The sequence below is a fragment of the Lonchura striata genome, chromosome 27, assembly GCF_046129695.1.
Source record: "Lonchura striata isolate bLonStr1 chromosome 27, bLonStr1.mat, whole genome shotgun sequence".
Classification (NCBI taxonomy): Eukaryota; Metazoa; Chordata; class Aves; order Passeriformes; family Estrildidae; genus Lonchura; species Lonchura striata.
This window is the reverse complement of record NC_134629.1, coordinates 9049178-9066933: the sequence shown is the minus strand read 5'-3', so window position 1 is coordinate 9066933 and position 17756 is coordinate 9049178. Positions and strand designations below refer to the sequence as shown.

Genomic DNA, 17756 nt, shown 5'->3' with positions numbered 1-17756 from the left:
TGCTCGTTTGTCCTAAGTTGCATTGACTGATGTGGAACATGCAGTATCCACCTGCCCAAACGATAGAAAAATCCTTTTTTTCCCTTTTTTTTCCTGGCGTTTCCTCCGTTGCCAGGGTCCTTCGCACGGGTGGAAGGTCACTGCTTCGGATGCAACAGAAGCAGACCAAGTTTGGTACAAGATCTTCAGGTAAGTGTCTCCACAGCTCTTCTGTATTGATACGTTTCAGGAAGTCTGTAAACAAAAAAATTTTTAAATATTTTTTCTCTTTTTTATTTCTTTTTTTTTTTTTTTCCGCTTGCAAATATTTTAATCCTACTACTTTTATTTTTTTTGTTGTTAATTTTGTTGGTTTTTTTTTTCCTCTCTCCGTGTGTGTGTGTGTTTTGTGTGTGTGTCTCAACACTTGGCCACCCTGGCGTCCTTTTGCCTCTTTGCCTTTTCCCTCCTGCCCTCCTCCGCCCGCTGCTGCTTCTCCTTCTCGGGCTTGGTGACGCTGTCGTAGGAGGGCAGCGAGGCCGTGGACGGCGTCCCCTCCTTCTTCTCCCTGGTGGCCGCCCCGTTGTCCAGCTTGGTGGCCGCCCTCCGGCCGCCGAAGCCGCGCCGCGCCAGACGAGCCCGGTACGCCCTCTGGATCACCACCGCCGACACCTCCTCCTGCTTGCGCCGCAGCGTGGTGGTGATGGGCTCGTAGGACACTTTGGAAGGGTTGGAAGCCACGAACCTCTCCTCCATCTGCTGCCTCAGGATGTCCAGCTCGCCGCTGTCCCCCAGGACGCGCTTGGTGAAGGCGAAGAGGATGTCCAAGCAGTGGATCCTGTCGCCGCTGACCATGGGCAGGTCCATGGCGATGAGTTCGATGGTGTTGGGCTTGGGCACGCGCAAGGGGTGCTCCAAGGCGTCGGCGAAGTCCGCCAGCTTGCTGTACTCGATGAACTGCGTGGCGTCGGGGTCGAACTTCTCCCAGATCTCGTAGAACGTCTCGAAGTCGTCCTCGCTGAGCGGGTCCGCGCTCTCCTCCGTGGCCACGCTGAAGTTCTCCAGGATGATGGCGATGTACATGTTGACCACGATGAGGAAGGAGATGATGATGTAGCTGACGAAGAAGAAGATCCCCACCGAGGGGTTGCCGCAGTCGCCCTTGAAGCCGCTGCCGGGGTGCTCCTTGTCCAGGTCGCAGTCGGGCGGGCGGTTGAGGATGGGCAGCAGGAGCCCGTCCCACCCGGCCGACGTGGTGATCTGGAACAGGCAGATCATGCTGTTGCCGAAGGTCTCGAAGTTGAACATGTCGTCGATGCCGGCCTCGTGCTTGACGTAGGCGAAGTTGGACATGCCGAAGATGGAGAAGATGAACATGACGAGGAAGAGCAGGAGGCCGATGTTGAAGAGGGCGGGCAGGGACATCATGAGGGCGAAGAGCAGCGTGCGGATGCCCTTGGCGCCCTTGATGAGGCGCAGGATGCGGCCGATGCGCGCCAGGCGGATCACGCGGAACAGCGTGGGCGACACGAAGTACTTCTCGATGATCTCGGCCAGGAACATCCCTGCGGGGACAGCGTTGGTCACGTCAACCAATGGTGCCGTGCATAATTGCAATTAAAGCCCAAAAAGAGACTAAAAAGCACAAGAAGTGCATCCCATAAACCCCCCGTGCAGCACTTAAACCCCCCGTGCAGCACTTAAAAATTCCTTCTACTTTGTGACTATTTTTAACATTTAAACTTTTGTGACTTCTTGTTTGGTTGTTTTTCTTATAACATTTAAACTTTTGTGATTTTTTGTTTGGTTTTTTTCCTATAACACTTAAACTTTTGTGACTTCTCTGGTTTTTTTTCCTATAGCATTTAAACTTTTGTGACTTCTTGTTTGGTTGTTTTTCCTATAACACTTAAACTTTGGGGCTTCTTTGGGTTTTTTTTCCTATAACATTTAAACTTTTGTGAATTCTTTTGTTTTTTTTCCTATAACATTTAAACTTTTGTGATTTCTTGTTACGTTTTATTTCCTATAACATTTAAACTTTTGTGACTTCTCTGTTTTTTTTCCTATAGCATTTAAACTTTTGTGACTTCTTGTTTGGTTGTTTTTCTTATAACATTTAAACTTTTGTGACTTTTTGTTTGGTTTTTTTCCTATAACACTTAAACTTTGTGACTTCTTTGGGTTTTTTTATCCTATAGCATTTAAACTTTTGTGACTTCTTGTTTGGTTGTTTTTCCTATAACACTTAAACTTTGGGGCTTCTTTGGGTTTTTTTTTCCTATAACATTTAAACTTTTGTGAATTCTCTGTTTTTTTTTCCTATAGCATTTAAACTTTTGTGACTTCTTGTTTGGTTTTTTTCCTATAACACTTAAACTTTGTGACTTCTTGTTTGGGTTTTTTTTCCTATAACATTTAAACTTTTGTGAATTCTTTGTTTTTTTTTTTCCTATAACATTTAAACTTTTGTGACTTCTTTGGTTTTTTTTCCTATAACATTTAAACTTTTGTGACTTCTTTGGGTTTTTTTTTTGCAAAGATAAATCATTCTATGGTTTAAATTTAAAATCGCCGCTGTTCTCAGCTGCCTGCAGAGCCTCAAACGACTCAGACCCACAACATCCAAAAATGCCTGAGGCACATTTTGAGTTCCCACACGAAACCTTCTGAAAGTGGAATGTGTGTCCTCCAGGACTCACCCACGATGGACAGGATGACCACCACGAAGTCGAAGATGTTCCAGCCGATGGTGAAGTAGTAGTGCCTCAAGGCGAACATCTTCAGCACGCACTCGCAGGTGAAGAAGATGACGAACACGAAGTTGATCCAGTAAAGGATGTCCTCCATCTGCTTGCTCTGCGTGTCCGTCTCCACCATCATGGTCACCATGTTGAGGCAGATGAGCATCATGATGACGATGTCGAAGGCTTGCTGGGTGACGAAGTCGAAGACGGCTCCTTGGATGCGGTTCTGCGGAGCAGGGGAGACAAGGAACCGAGTTTGAGCAACCACCACGAAGTGTGGAATGGTTTGGAAATGTCCTTCAGACAATCCCATTCCACCTCCTGCCCTGTCCAACCTGGCTTTAGCTACTCCAGGAGCAGGAGAAACGAGGAACTGAGTTTGAGCAACCACCATGGAGTGTGGGGTGGTTTGGATTGGAAATGTCCTTCAGATGATCCCATTCCACCTCCAGAACAACAACCATGGAGGTGTGGAATGGTTTGGACTGGAAATGTCCTTCAGGTGATCCCATTCCACATCCTGAACAACAACCATGGAGGTGTGGAATGGTTTGGACTGGAAATGTCCTTCAGATGATCCCGTTCCACCTCCAGAACAACAACCATGGAGGTGTGGAGTGGTTTGGACTGGAAATGTCCTTCAGGTGATCCCATTCCACCTCCTGCCCTGTCCAACCTGGCTTTGGATGCTCCAGGAGCAGGAGAAACGAGGAACTGAGTTTGAACAACCACCATGAAGTGTGGAATGGTTTGGAAATGTCCTTCAGGTGATCCCATTCAACCCCCTGAACAACCACCATGGAGGTGTGGAATGGTTGGACTGGAAATGTCCTTCAGGTGATCCCATTCCACCTCCAGAACAACAACCATGGAGGTGTGGAATGGTGTGGACTGGAAATGTCCTTTAGGTGATCCCATTCCACCTCCTGCCCTGTCCAACCTGGCTTTGGATGCTCCAGGAGCAGGAGAAACGAGGAACCGAGTTTGAACAACCACCATGGAGGTGTTTGTTGGTTTGGACAGGGAATGGTCTGGACTGGAAATGTCCCATTCCACCTCCAGAACAACCACCATGGAGGTGTGGAATGGTTTGGACTGGAAATGTCCTTCAGGTGATCCCATTCCACGTCCAGAACTACCACCATGGAGGTGGTTGTTGGTTTGGACATGGAATGGTCTGGACTGGAAATGTCCTTCAGGTGATCCCATTCCACGTCCAGAACTACCACCATGGAGGTGGTTGTTGGTTTGGACATGGAATGGTCTGGACGTGGAATGGTTTGGCACCACCCCAGCCCCAGCAGAGGACGATTGGTCCAAACAGCACCCAAAGGACTCCACCCAACCCCTTTTTTGGGGGGGCTTTTTGAGGGATCCGAAATCTTTGAGGAACCCGGGAGATGAGCTCAGTTCTCCACCATCGAAGCCCTCAGGGCTGGATGGTCACCAAAGGTTCTCCGGCGAGTTCCTGGAGGTTCCTCCTCCCCACCTGCGAAATTTGGGGATTTTTTGATTCACGTGATGACAAAAACCAACCCCAGGACAAATTTTCACCTTGGCAGGTGACACCGAGTCACGGTGACAAGACCAGGGGGATGTTGAAGCCCAACACGAGACGGAAAATTTATTTTTTTTTTGGAGAAAAAGCTCTTTTGAAATCCTCTCCAGAGCTTTGTCCCTCATCTACTCACCAGAGGTCGGGGGATGGGTTTTTGGGGCTTCTTGGAGCCCAGTTTCTTCATGGCGTTGTAATACTTCTTCTGCTCTTCTGTCATGAAAATATCCTGACCTCCAAAGTAAAGGGGGAAAAGGGAAAAAAACCTGGTTACAATCAGCATTAAAAAGGCCTGGGTTGCCTCAAAATCGAAATTTAGAGGAGATTAATATTCCCTATCTATTGAAATTTAGAGATTAATATTGCCTATCAATTGAAATTGAGAAGAGATTAATATTCCCTAGAAATTGAAATTTAGAGAAGATTAATATTCCCTATCAATTGAAATTGAGAGGAGATTAATATTCCCTGTCAATGGAAATTTAGAGATTAATATTCCCTATCAATTGAAATTGAGAAGAGATTAATATTCCCTAGAAATTGAAATTTAGAGGAGATTAATATTGCCTATAAATTGAAATTGAGAGGAGATTAATATTCCCTATCAATTGAAATTTAGAAGAGATTAATATTCCCTATCAATTGACATTTAGAGATTAATATTCCCTATCAATTGAAATTTAGTGATTAATATTCCCTATCAATTGAAATTTATGGGAAATTCAAACTTCCTATAAACGAAATTGATGGGAGATGAAAATTTCCTATAAATGAAATTTATGGGAAATTCGAACCTCCTATAAAGGAAATTGATGGGAGATGAAAATTTCCTATAAATGAAATTTATGGGAAATTCGAACCTCCTATAAAGGAAATTGATGGGAGATGAATTCTGTCTTTAATTCATTAAAACCCCCCAAAATGCCCCAAAACGCAGGGCAAAAGTTCCCTTTGGGTCACTTATCTTCTTCTTCTGTTGGTTGAAGTTGTCGATGATGACGCCGATGAAGAGGTTCAGGGTGAAAAAGGACCCGAAGATGATGAAGATCACAAAATAAATGTACATGTAAATGTTGTCCTCGTACTTGGGCTGCTCTTCTTGCTGAAAGGGACAGAAAAAGAACCAAAAAAAAAACAAATTTACATTTTTGAGACATCCTAAAAACGCGATCGGTTGGGTTTGCAAACGATCAAAGGTTAAAAAGCTGCTGAATATTTTTATTTTTACACTTTCCTGGCACGGGCAGACTTGTTTCAAAGCTGCATTCAGTGCGGGATAAAAAATAAATCCATTAAAAAATGGATTAAATGAAATGAAATTAAAATTTTTTTGGTTATGTATAAAACCCATGAGAATGGAAAAAGGGGGGAAAAAATTGAAAACGAAAAGGAAATGGTGGCATTTTTCCAGCATGCAAGAAGGAGAAAAGTGTCTGAGGAATGAATTCCAACCCAGACATAATTCCTGAATCCCAAATTCCCGAATCCAAAATTCCTGAGCCCATAATCCAAAATTCCTGAATCCCAAATTCCTGAATCCCAAATTCCTGAATCCATAATTCTTGAATCCAAAATTCCTGAATCCATAATCCAAAATTCCTGAACCCAAAATTCCTGAATCCCAAATTCCTGAATCCCAAATCCACAATTCCAGCTGTGATGCCCAGACTTCCCTATAAACATAAAATTCCTGCCTAATTCCTTTTATTTGAATGATTAAATGTATAATTCACTGCCTTCTACTCCTATTTTGTTTCTTTTTTTCCTATTTGTTTTTTCCTACATTTTAAATTTCTATTCCCATTTTTTTCTACTTCATTTTTTTTTTGTTCCATTTCAACTCTAATTGGGATAGACCAAAAAAAAAAAACCAAAAAACAACTTTTTGAACCCGCCCTTTTTGGGATTTTCTTCAGCATTTTTGAACTCATCAGAGCCCCCAGAGCAAAGGAAACCATCCCAAAATTCAATATTTGCTATAAAAAAAAATCTGCAATTTTCCCTCTGGATTTTAGCCAAGCAGAAGATAGAAATCAGGAATTTGGGGATTTTGGGATTTTGGGATTTGGGGATTTTTGCAGGTTACCTTTCTGGAATCGACAGCTGCATACATGATGTCCATCCAGCCCTTGAATGTAGCCTGGCAAAGAAAACACAGAATTCACCCAAAATACCAGAATTCACCCAAAAGATCAGAAATAAAAAAGAATTCACCCAAAAGATCAGAATTAAAACAATTCACTCAAAATATCAGAATTAAAACACAGGATTCAACCAAAATACCAGAATTAAAACACAGAATTCACCCAAAATACCAGAATTAAAACACAAAATTCACCCAAAAATCAGAATTCACCCAAAATACCAAAATTAAAACACAAAATTCACCCAAAATACCAGAATTATGCCAGGGACCCCCTGGCACTCTTGATGTCCCTGTAGAATAAACTTTAATATTTTAATATTTCTCTTTCTGAACCTCACGAGGGTGAGGAGGGGATTTGGGGCCCCTCCTTGAGCTCCATCAATGAGGGAAGAGAAGAAATAAAAAATGGAAAATTCATTGCAGCCCCACCCCTCAGTTTGGGGTATTTTGGAGGTGCAAATCCTCAGTTTGGGGTATTTTAGAGCTCCAACTCCACATTTTGGGGTATTTTGGAAGTGCAAATCCTCAGTTTGGGGTATTTTAGAGCTCCAACTCCACATTTTGGGGTATTTTGGAAGTGCAAATCCTCATTTTGGGGTATTTTAGAGCTCCAACTCCACATTTTGGGGTATTTTGGAAGTGCAAATCCTCATTTTGGGGTATTTGAGAGCTCCAACCCCTCAGTTCGGGGTATTTTGGAGGTGCAAATCCTCATTTTGGGATATTTTGGTGCTGCAATTCCTCAGTTTGGGACATTTTAGTTCTCCAACCCCTCACTCTGGGACATTTTAGTTCTCCAGCCCCTCACTCTGGGACATTTTAGTTCTCCAGCCCCTCAGTTTGGGCTATTTTAGTTCTCCAGCCCCTCAGTTTGGGACATTTTAGTTCTCCAACCCCTCACTCTGGGACATTTTAGTTCTCCAACCCCTCAGTTTGGGACATTTTAGTTCTCCAGCCCCTCAGTTTGGGACATTTTAGTTCTCCAACCCCTCACTCTGGGACATTTTAGTTCTCCAGCCCCTCAGTTTGGGACATTTTACTTCTCCAACCCCTCAGTTTGGGACATTTTAGTTCTCCAGCCCCTCAGTTTGGGACATTTTACTTCTCCAACCCCTCAGTTTGGGACATTTTAGTTCTCCAACCCCTCACTCTGGGACATTTTAGTTCTCCAACCCCTCAGTTTGGGACATTTTAGTTCTCCAGCCCCTCAGTTTGGGATATTTTAGTTCTCCAACCCCTCAGTTTGGGACATTTTAGTTCTCCAACCCCTCACTCTGGGACATTTTAGTTCTCCAGCCCCTCAGTTTGGGATATTTTAGTTCTCCAGCCCCTCAGTTTGGGACATTTTAGTTCTCCAGCCCCTCACTCTGGGACATTTTAGTTCTCCAGCCCCTCAGTTTGGGACATTTTAGTTCTCCAGCCCCTCAGTTTGGGACATTTTAGTTCTCCAACCCCTCAGTTTGGGACATTTTACTTCTCCAACCCCTCACTCTGGGACATTTTAGTTCTCCAGCCCCTCAGTTTGGGACATTTTAGTTCTCCAGCCCCTCAGTTTGGGACATTTTAGTTCTCCAACCCCTCAGTTTGGGACATTTTACTTCTCCAACCCCTCACTCTGGGACATTTTAGTTCTCCAACCCCTCAGTTTGGGACATTTTAGTTCTCCAGCCCCTCAGTTTGGGACATTTTAGTTCTCCAACCCCTCACTCTGGGACATTTTAGTTCTCCAGCCCCTCAGTTTGGGACATTTTAGTTCTCCAACCCCTCAGTTTGGGACATTTTAGTTCTCCAACCCCTCACTCTGGGACATTTTAGTTCTCCAGCCCCTCAGTTTGGGACATTTTAGTTCTCCAGCCCCTCACTCTGGGACATTTTAGTTCTCCAGCCCCTCAGTTTGGGACATTTTAGTTCTCCAGCCCCTCACTCTGGGACATTCTAAAGCCACCAACCACAGAAAGCCAAACTCACGACTTGCAGCAGAGCCAGGTATCCGGCGCCGACGTTGTCAAAGTTAATTTTGACGTTCTTCCAGCGGATCTCAGTGGAGTTGGGCGGCATCAGCGCCTCGCAGTCTGTCTTGTTGTTTACAACCTCTATCTCAAAGCGGTGCTCAGCTGTTTCATTAAAGCAGTAATGATATTTCCCGGCAAACAGGTTAACCCCCATAATGCTGAAAATCAGCCAGAAGATAAGGCAGACCAACAAGACATTCATAATGGAAGGGATAGCGCCAACCAAGGCATTGACAACCACCTGTGTTGGGAGGGGTGGGAAAAAGTTTCAGTGTAAGACACGAGGCAGGAGACGGCGAGCATCAGTAGGGCCGGCTGGCCGGGGGGACGGCGGGGAGGCCGCTGGCGCGCCGGGGGTTAACCCGGCCGGCACCGGGGGGGGGTCCCGGAGCACCCGGGAGGGTCCCGGGCCAAAATGGGAATTGTTCCGCTGCGGATAGTGTGTATTGTTTATTATGTATTATATATTATATATGGTATATTGTATATGTGTGTTATATATTATATGTTGTATATTATATATGGTATATTGTATATTGTGTGTTGTGTATTGTATATTACATATCATATATTATATATGGTATATTGCATATTGTGTGTTGTGTATTGTATATTACATATCATATATTATATATGGTATATTGTATATTACGTATTATATATTATATATGGTATGTTGTATATTGTGTGTTGTATATTGTGCATTATATATTATATATTGTATATTATATATTATATATTGTATATTATGTGTTGTATATTGTGTATTATATATTACGTATAAAATATTACATATATTGTATATTACATATTATATATTATACACTATACATTATATATGTTATTGTTATATATTATGTGTTGTATATGGTGTGTTATATATTATATATTGTATATTACATATTATGTATGTTATATATTATATATTTCGTATTGTATATTGTATATTGTATATTATATATTATATATTGTATATTATGTATTGTATATTGTGTATTATTCTAGATTCTGTATTCGATATTATATATGATGATAAGATTAGATTATATTATATAATAAGATTAATAGGTTAGCTATTATATACTGTATATTCTGCATTCTATATATTATACATCATATGTCAGCTATTATATATTGTATATTCTGTATTCTATATGATAATATTAGATTATAATATTATATATCACAATGAGAGTAATATGTTTGCTATGATATATTGTGTATTTTGTATTCTATATTGTATATCATATGTCAGCTATTTTATATTGTATATTCTGTATTCTACATTATATATTGATATATATATATATATTATATAATACATATAGATTCCAAAATAATTTCCCAAGCCCCGTTGTTGGCTTTATGGCGTCTGCACTCTCTGTTTTTCACCAAAAACTGAAAAATTGAATTGCCCAAAGGCAGAAGTGGGGCTGCGACCAAGGGGCTCCTGATGGAGCCGCGTGCGGGGCCCCAAAAAATGGAGTTTTTTTGGGATTTCATTGAGGTTTTTGGGATTTCATTGAGTTTTTTGGGATTTCATTGAGTTTTTTTGGGATTTCATTGAGGTTTTTGGGATTTCATTGAGGTTTTTGGGATTTCATTGAGTTTTTTTGGGATCTCGTTGAGTTTTTTGGGATTTCCTCGGCCTCTCCTGCCATTCCCCCGTTCCAACCGAGCCGTTTTCACTCGGGGCCTGGCCCTGCTCCGGCGCGGGCTCAGGACCAAGCCCGGCATCACGGACGGACACCGAGATCATCCAGCGGCCGCAGCCGTGCCCGGGCGGAGCTGGGCATGCACCCGGCGGGCGAGCCGGGACACCAAAGCCACGTTCCTCCTGCAAAGGGCAGCCAACGGGGCTGGGTGGGGTCACAGAGGTTTGGTCACAGAGGGTTTGGTCACAAAGGTTGGGTCACAGAGGTTGGGTCACAGAGGGTTTGGTCACAAAGGTTTGGTCACAGAGGTTTGGTCACAAAGGTTTGGTCACAGGGTTTGGTCACACAAGGTTTGGTCACAGAGGGTTTGGTCACAGAAGGTTTGGTCACAAACGTTGGGTCACAGAAGGTTTGGTCACAAAGGTTGGGTCACAGGGTTTGGTCACAGAGGGTTTGGTCACAGAGGTTTGGTCACAGAGGTTTGGTCACAAAGGTTTGGTCAGAGGGTTTGGTCAGAGGGTTTGGTCACACAGGGTTTGGTCACACAGGGTTTGGTCACAAAGGTTTGGTCAGAGGGTTTGGTCACAGGGTTTGGTCACAGAGGGTTTCGTCACACAAGTTTTGGTCACAGCGGGTTTGGTCACACAGGGTTTGGTCACACAGGGTTTGGTCACAAAGGTTGGGTCACAGGGTTGGGTCACAGAGGGTTTGGTCACACAGGGTTTGGTCACAAAGGTTGGGTCACAAAGGGTTTGGTCACAGAAGGTTTGGTCACAGAGGGTTTGGTCACAGAAGGTTTGGTCACAGAGGTTTGGTCACAGAAGGTTTGGTCACAGAGGGTTTGGTCACAGAGGGTTTGGTCACAAAGGTTTGGTCACAAAGGTTTGGTCACAGAGGGTTTGGTCACAGAGGGTTTGGTCACAAAGGTTTGGTCACACAGGGTTTGGTCACAAAGGGTTTGGTCACACAGGGTTTGGTCACAGAGGGTTTGGTCACAAAGGTTTGGTCACACAGGGTTTGGTCACAAAGGTTTGGTCACACAGGGTTTGGTCACAAAGGTTTGGTCACAAAGGGTTTGGTCACAGAAGGTTTGGTCACAAAGGTTTGGTCACACAGGGTTTGGTCACAAAGGTTTGGTCACAAAGGTTTGGTCACAAAGGGTTTGGTCACAGAAGGTTTGGTCACAAAGGTTTGGTCAGAGGGTTTGGTCACAAAGGGTTTGGTCACAAAGGTTGGGTCACAGGGTTTGGTCACAGAGGGTTTGGTCAGAGGGTTTGGTCATGGAGCTCCTCCTTTCCCAATTTTAGCTCCTCACTCTGTCTTCTGTTCCAGCTGCTGAAGGATGCCAGAAGTTCATCCCAGGCCCAGGAAGGAACAGGTGAGATCCCCAAAAATCTCTCTGCTCTCAGTGTCCCTTCACCCCAAAATGATGCTCAGCTGCTGCACCAGCAGCACTTTTTGGGTCCCATCCTCCTACAACCTGATTGATTCCAGCAAAAATAAAAAAGGGACACCATCCTCCTGAACTAAGGTCATTTTTGGTCCTCTGAACGTGCAGAACTTTGCCGCAGGAGCGCCAGGAGGAAGGTGGCTTCCGTGTGCGGGCGGACAAGAAGTCATGCGCGTGTCCCCGCGGCGCGGCCGAGCGCAGCAAACTCCTGGAAACGCAGATCGCCACCGAGGAGAGCAAAGCAAAGAACTCCACGCTCCGTCTCCTTCAAAAAGGAATTTCCAATTCTGGAATCCTCTGCTTGGGTGGGGCACTGACACTTGTCCCCAAAAAAAATTGGAAAAAAATCAGAATTTGGTCTAGGCAGCGGGCAGGGCTGCGCTTGTGATGTTGCCCTGATTTTTGAAAGTGTTTTCTTTGATGGTTCTTTTGAAAGTTTTAAAGTTCTCGTGAATCTTTTTTAGCCTTCTGATAATTTTTACGTATTTCTACCAGACTTCTCTCCCACTGTTCATGTAAATAATTCTTGTTTTTTTCTCTGTGGAAAGAGAGAATCGGCAAACTGGTTTGACCAGCGCCGTTGGAAAAAGGAACAATTTCATCCTCCAATCCGCCGTCACTTTTAGAATTCTACAGATTGCAAAGTAAAAAACAAAATTGGCCCTCTCTCCCTTCAACTCACCAAACTTCTGCACACTCATTTTGTGCCCAATAAAAACAGTTGTAACGATCCATTTTCCCACTTCGAGCACGAGAATTTCCTGATTGTACATCAGAAATCTTCTCCCTAATGTGGTTTAAAATTCGTTTTTAATTTCTCCAGGTTTGGTGCTAGGCCTGATCTTTGTGATCAAATTTCTGGCCGGGCCCCAAACCCAGCCCAGCGAAAGCTCCACCTTTGCCTGAATGGAATTTTTTTCCACTCGAATGGAAATTTTCAATTTTCAATTTTTTCCATTCGAATGGAAACTTTCAATTTTCAATTTTTTCCATTCAAATGGAAATTTTCTATTTTCAATTTTTTCCGTTCGAATGGAAATTCTCAATTTTCAATTTTTTCCACTCGAATGGAAATTTTCAATTTTCAGTTTTTTCCACTCGAATGGAAATTTTCAATTTTTTCCGTTCAAATGGAAACTTTCAATTTTCAATTTTTTCCGTTCAAATGGAAATTCTCAATTTTCAGTTTTTTCCACTCGAATGGAAATTTTCAATTTTTTCCGTTCAAATGGAAACTTTCAATTTTCAATTTTTTCCACTCGAATGGAAATTTTCAATTTTCAATTGCTCCAGAAGGATCCAGGTGGAATTCCTCCACTCAAACCCTGAGGTAAAACTGATTCTGCCATTCCCTTCCTTATTTTATTATTTAAAACATCCGATTTTCTCTCTGCTTATGAGCTAACTGGGATTTAACACCAAACCCCACATTTTGTTCTAAGCAATCCACTGATGCGAAACACCCTTTATTTCATTTTTTTACTGCACAATTATATTTTTTTTTTTGGGTGTGTTCTTAGGAGACTCTTTCAACCCCAAACGAGGGAATAAAAAAGCACCAAAATGTCCAATTATTGCCCGGCTGCAATAATTGAAACGCCGAGGGAGTTTTGCCAATTCGAGCTTCAGTTCAATGCTTTGCTTGTGCTTCGTTCTGCTTCCAGAGCGACACGACGGGGGCCAAAAAAAGGTGGAAAAAAAGGCAAAAAAGGGGACAGAAAAGCAAAGTTCCACTGCTGGACAAGGCTGCCAGTCACCAGCAGACTGGACTGAGAACAACAAGGTGCAACGAGAGGAAATGAAACCAAAATTTTCAAAGAGCTCAGCTCCACCCCGTCCCTTCCTGCAGTGACCCACCAGAGGCAGCAGCTTTTTCCCCACCCCAAAAAAATAAAAATAAAAGTGGGGTTTTTTTGGGTTTTTTTTGGTTTTTTTTCGAGCCAACCCCCACCAAGAGCAGCCAAGACCTGCAGAGCCTGAGGTGGTTCCAATTCTGCTTCTTTTGCACCTGGTGATTCTCCCTAGATTTCAAAAACCAACCAAAAAAAAAAAAAAAAAAAACAAAAACCAAAAACCAAAAAACCCAAAAATAAAAAACAAGTTCCAGCTGAGAAGCCCCGAGGTCAAAGCCAGGCCAAATGAGAGCAGCCAAGTGTCGACATCGGCTACAAAATGAGCGCTTTGGGCCAGTAATTAATGTAATTAATTAACGTAATGAGGCAGCTCCCTTCGTTGGAGGGGAGGTGCAGCAGGGCGAGGGGGGACGTCCGCGGAGGGGTGACCGAGTCAGCAGCCGCATCGTGATTCTCTTTTGGAATTGATTTTCCGTCGTTTTCTTTTATTTTTTTAATTGTTTCGATCGGTTCTAGCATGCTTTTTTTTTTTTTTTTTTTTTTTTTTTTCCCCCAAAAAAAGAAAAAATGCTGCCCGGGCATGCAGAAGGATCAGGTGCTGATGAGCATCTTACCCTCATCCCCTCAAATCGGGACAACGCTCTTAAAGGCCTCAAGGCTCTTAGGGTCCTAAGGGATTTTATGGCACCTAGTTCCGAGTAGCCCAGGGCATTAGCTATAAGGCTGACTAAAGAGACCTACACAGAAAATAGAAAAAAAAATAAAAAATAGAGAGAGAGAAAAAAAAAAAAAAAATAATAATAAAAAAAAGAAACCAGAAGGAAAAAAAAAAAAAAAAAAGGGAAAAAAAATTAAAAGAAACGGACAAAAAATTAAAAAAAAAACGGCAGAAAAATGACATAAAAAGAAATTTAAATAAAATTAAAAAAAAAAAAGAAAAAAAAAAAAGGTTCCAGACTGTTAGATTGGATGTCCTAACCTCGATTGCCCAGCCCAGGAGGCACCTGGGCCTCCCCCAAAACCAAAAAACCAAACAAACCAACCAAAAAACAAAAACCAAAATCCCGAAGCCATGACACCAGCTGCCTACTTCACTTGACTGAACCGACCTGGAAGGAAATCAAGAAATCAGGAAACAATAAAGAAGGAAAGAACGCAGTTGAGAAAAGAGAGAGAGCAGGAAGGGGAGAGAGAGAGACCGGCGAGAAAAGAGACACACACGGAGAGGGGCTGTGGGAGGAAGAGGCCAAACCACGAGGGGAAAAAATCCCCAAAAAACCCCAAAAATCCCCCAAAAACCCCCCAAAAAACCTTACCCTGCCCTCGCCCGCCTGCGGCGTCCCGGCGGCGCCCAGGAAATCTAAGCCAGACAAATGTTAAAGGCACCTATGAGAAAGAAATACAGAGAAATCCAAATTTCTCCAAATTTCTCGGCAGCCGCGCGGGGCGGCCGCCTGGGGCTGAATCCATCCCAAAAATGGATTTTTTCCTCTCCGGAGATGAGCTTCGTTCAGCACAGAATTCCCTGGTTTGTGCTAAGAGCAGATGGGAATTTATTGCTACAAAAGAGCCTTCGTTGCTTTTTTTTTTTTTTTTTTTACTGCGTAATTTTGGGGTTTTTTTGCACTTTCTCGGAGACTTTTTCAATGCCAAATGGGGGAAAAAGTCAATTTTCTTTTCAGTCCCAAATGGGGAAAATTTCAATCCCAAATGGGGAAAAATTCGATTTTCTTTTCAGTCCCAAATGGGGGAAATTTCAATCCCAAATGGGGAAAAATTCGATTTTCTTTTCAGTCCCAAATGGGGGAAATTTCAATCCCAAATGGGGAAAAATTTGATTTTCTTTTCAGTCCCAAATGGGGAAAATTTCAATCCCAAATGGGGAAAAATTTGATTTTCTTTTCAGTCCCAAATGGGGAAAATTTCAATCCCAAATGGGGAAAAATTCAATTTTCTTTTCAGTCCCAAATGGGGGAAATTTCAATCCCAAATGGGGAAAAATTTGATTTTCTTTTCAGTCCCAAATGGGGGAAATTTCAATCCCAAATGGGGAAAAATTCGATTTTCTTTTCAGTCACAAATGGGGGAAAATTTCAATTTTCCTTTTCCCAAATGGAGAAAAGTTCAATTTTCATTTCAATCCCAAATGGGGAAAAGTTCAATTTTCTTTTCAATCCCAAAAGGGGAAAACTTCAAATTTTCATTTCAATCCCAAATGGGGAAAAGTTCAATCCCAAATGGGGAAAAGTTAAATATTCTTTTCAATCCCAAATGGGGAAAAGTTAAATTTTAATTTCAATCCGAAATGGGGGAAAGTTCAATTTTCCTTTTCCCAAATAGAGAAAAGTTCAATTTTCCTTTCAAACCCAAATGGGGGAAATTCCAATTTTCCTTTCAATCCAAAATGGGGAAAAGTTCAATCCCAAATGGGGAAAAGTTAAATTTTCTTTTCAATCCCAAATGGGGAAAAGTTCAATTTTCCTTTTCCCAAATGGAGAAAAGTTCAATTTTCTTTTCAATCCCCAATGGGGAAAAGTTCAATTTTCCTTTTCACCAGATTTCCAGGAAATTCAGTTTTAAACCAATTTTGGGCTGCTGCTGAGTTTAAAACCCAATTTCCAAATTTCTAAATCATTTTGGATCCATTTTCCAAGGATTTCCCCATCCCAGTCCTGGTTTTATCCCATTTTTCCCTACAATTTTCCCATTTTTCTCTACAATTTTCCCGTTTTTTGCTACCATTTTCCCCATTTTCTTGCTGTTTTCAAAATTTTCTCTACAATTTTCCCCAATTTTTGCTACCATTTTCTACTACCATTTTTCCCATTTTTCACTAACATTTTTCCCTTTTTTTCCTCTACCATTTTTCTCATTTTTTTGCCACCATTTTCCCCATTTTTCACTACCATTTTTCCCTTTTTCTGCCACTGTTTTTCCCCTTTTTTGCTACCATTTTCCCATATTTTGCTACCATTTTCCCCATTTTTCTCTACTATTTTTCCCTTTTTTTCACTACTATTTTTCTCATTTTTCGCTACCATTTTCCTCATTTTTTGCCACCATTTTCCCATTTTTCTCGACCATCACGCTTCAGACAGATCAGAAAGAGACATTAACCCTTTTTAAGAAAAAAAAAAGAAAATAAATCCATGTACAGCAACAAACAAAAACCCTCCTAGAACAGGTGGGGTTAAATTCTCCCAACTGGATTCAATAAATCATTCTTTTATATTATTAAAAATATCTTCTATATTCAATATCTTGTTCAATATATTATTCAATAGATAAAAATATCTTCTATAATCAAGAAATAAAATTCTTCTATATTTTTAATAGAAAAAAATATAGAATAAGTATTAAAATATAAAAAGAAAAAATTAAAATGTTTTATAATAAATAAATAAAATTATATAAATATAATTATCAAATAAATAAATAACCAAATAAATCAATCAAATAACTAAAAAGCCTGTGTGGGCCTTTAATAAATAATCAAATAAGAAACAATCAAATAAAATAATCAAATAAATAATTAAATAAATCAAATAAATCAATAAATAATCACAAGAAATCAAAAGGCTGTTTGAGCCTTTAATAAAGCATCAAATATTAAATAACCAAATAATAAATAACCAAATAATAAAAATCAAACAAAAATATCCAAATAATAAATAACCATATAATAAATAATCAAACAAAAATAGCTAAATAATAAATAACAAAATAAAAATAATGAAATAAAAATAACCAAATAATAAATAACAAAATAATAATTTAATAAAAATAACCAAATAATAAATAATTTTTTCAATAACCAAACAATAAATAAATGAAAAATAACAAAATAATAAATAATTTTTGAGGATTATCCCTGAGGATTTCCAAGAAAAGGCAAAGCAGGTGCCGGGGTCAGCAAAGGGAATCCCAAATTGCAGAAAATCAAAATTCTGAATTATCACCCAGGGAAATCTCCAAAATTCCAGATTCCTGAAAATCAAAATTCTGAATTATCGCCCAGGGAAATCTCCAAAATTCCAGATTCCTGAAAATCAAAATTCTGAATTATCGCCCAGGGAAATCTCCAAATTCCAGATTCCTGAAAATCAAAATCTGAATTATCACCCAGTGAAAACTGGAATGAGACTGGAATTGAACTGGAATGAAGCTGGAATAAAACTGGAATTAAACTGGAATGAAGCTGGAATAAAACTGGAATAAAACTAGAATTAAACTGGAATTGATCTGGAGTTGACCCGGAATGCAACTGGAATAAAACTGGAATAAAACTGGAATTGAACTTGAACTGAACTGGAATTGAACTGGAATTAAACTGGAATTGAACTGGAATTGAACTGGAAT

At 41.1% G+C, this 17756-nt stretch overlaps 1 protein-coding gene across 4 annotated transcripts in view; it reads right to left on the bottom strand.

Moving 5' to 3' along the window:
• Positions 1-305: 305 nt before the first annotated feature.
• Positions 306-17756, bottom strand: part of SCN8A (sodium voltage-gated channel alpha subunit 8) — a 69092-nt gene continuing 51641 nt past the window's right edge. For 3 of the 4 annotated variants that reach the window (XM_077788686.1, XM_077788685.1, XM_077788687.1), the window contains exons 21-27: positions 14012-14134; positions 8396-8680; positions 6368-6421; positions 5246-5383; positions 4418-4522; positions 2682-2952; positions 306-1544 (exon numbers count right to left, since the gene is read on the bottom strand). In XM_077788686.1, the coding sequence (XP_077644812.1) occupies positions 400-1544; positions 2682-2952; positions 4418-4522; positions 5246-5383; positions 6368-6421; positions 8396-8680; positions 14012-14134 (2121 nt within the window). In that variant the 3' untranslated portion in view covers positions 306-399. Of the gene's footprint in view, positions 1545-2681; positions 2953-4417; positions 4523-5245; positions 5384-6367; positions 6422-8395; positions 8681-14011; positions 14135-14713; positions 14784-17756 lie in introns of all 4 variants that reach the window. The other variant, XM_077788688.1, reaches the window with a different exon arrangement.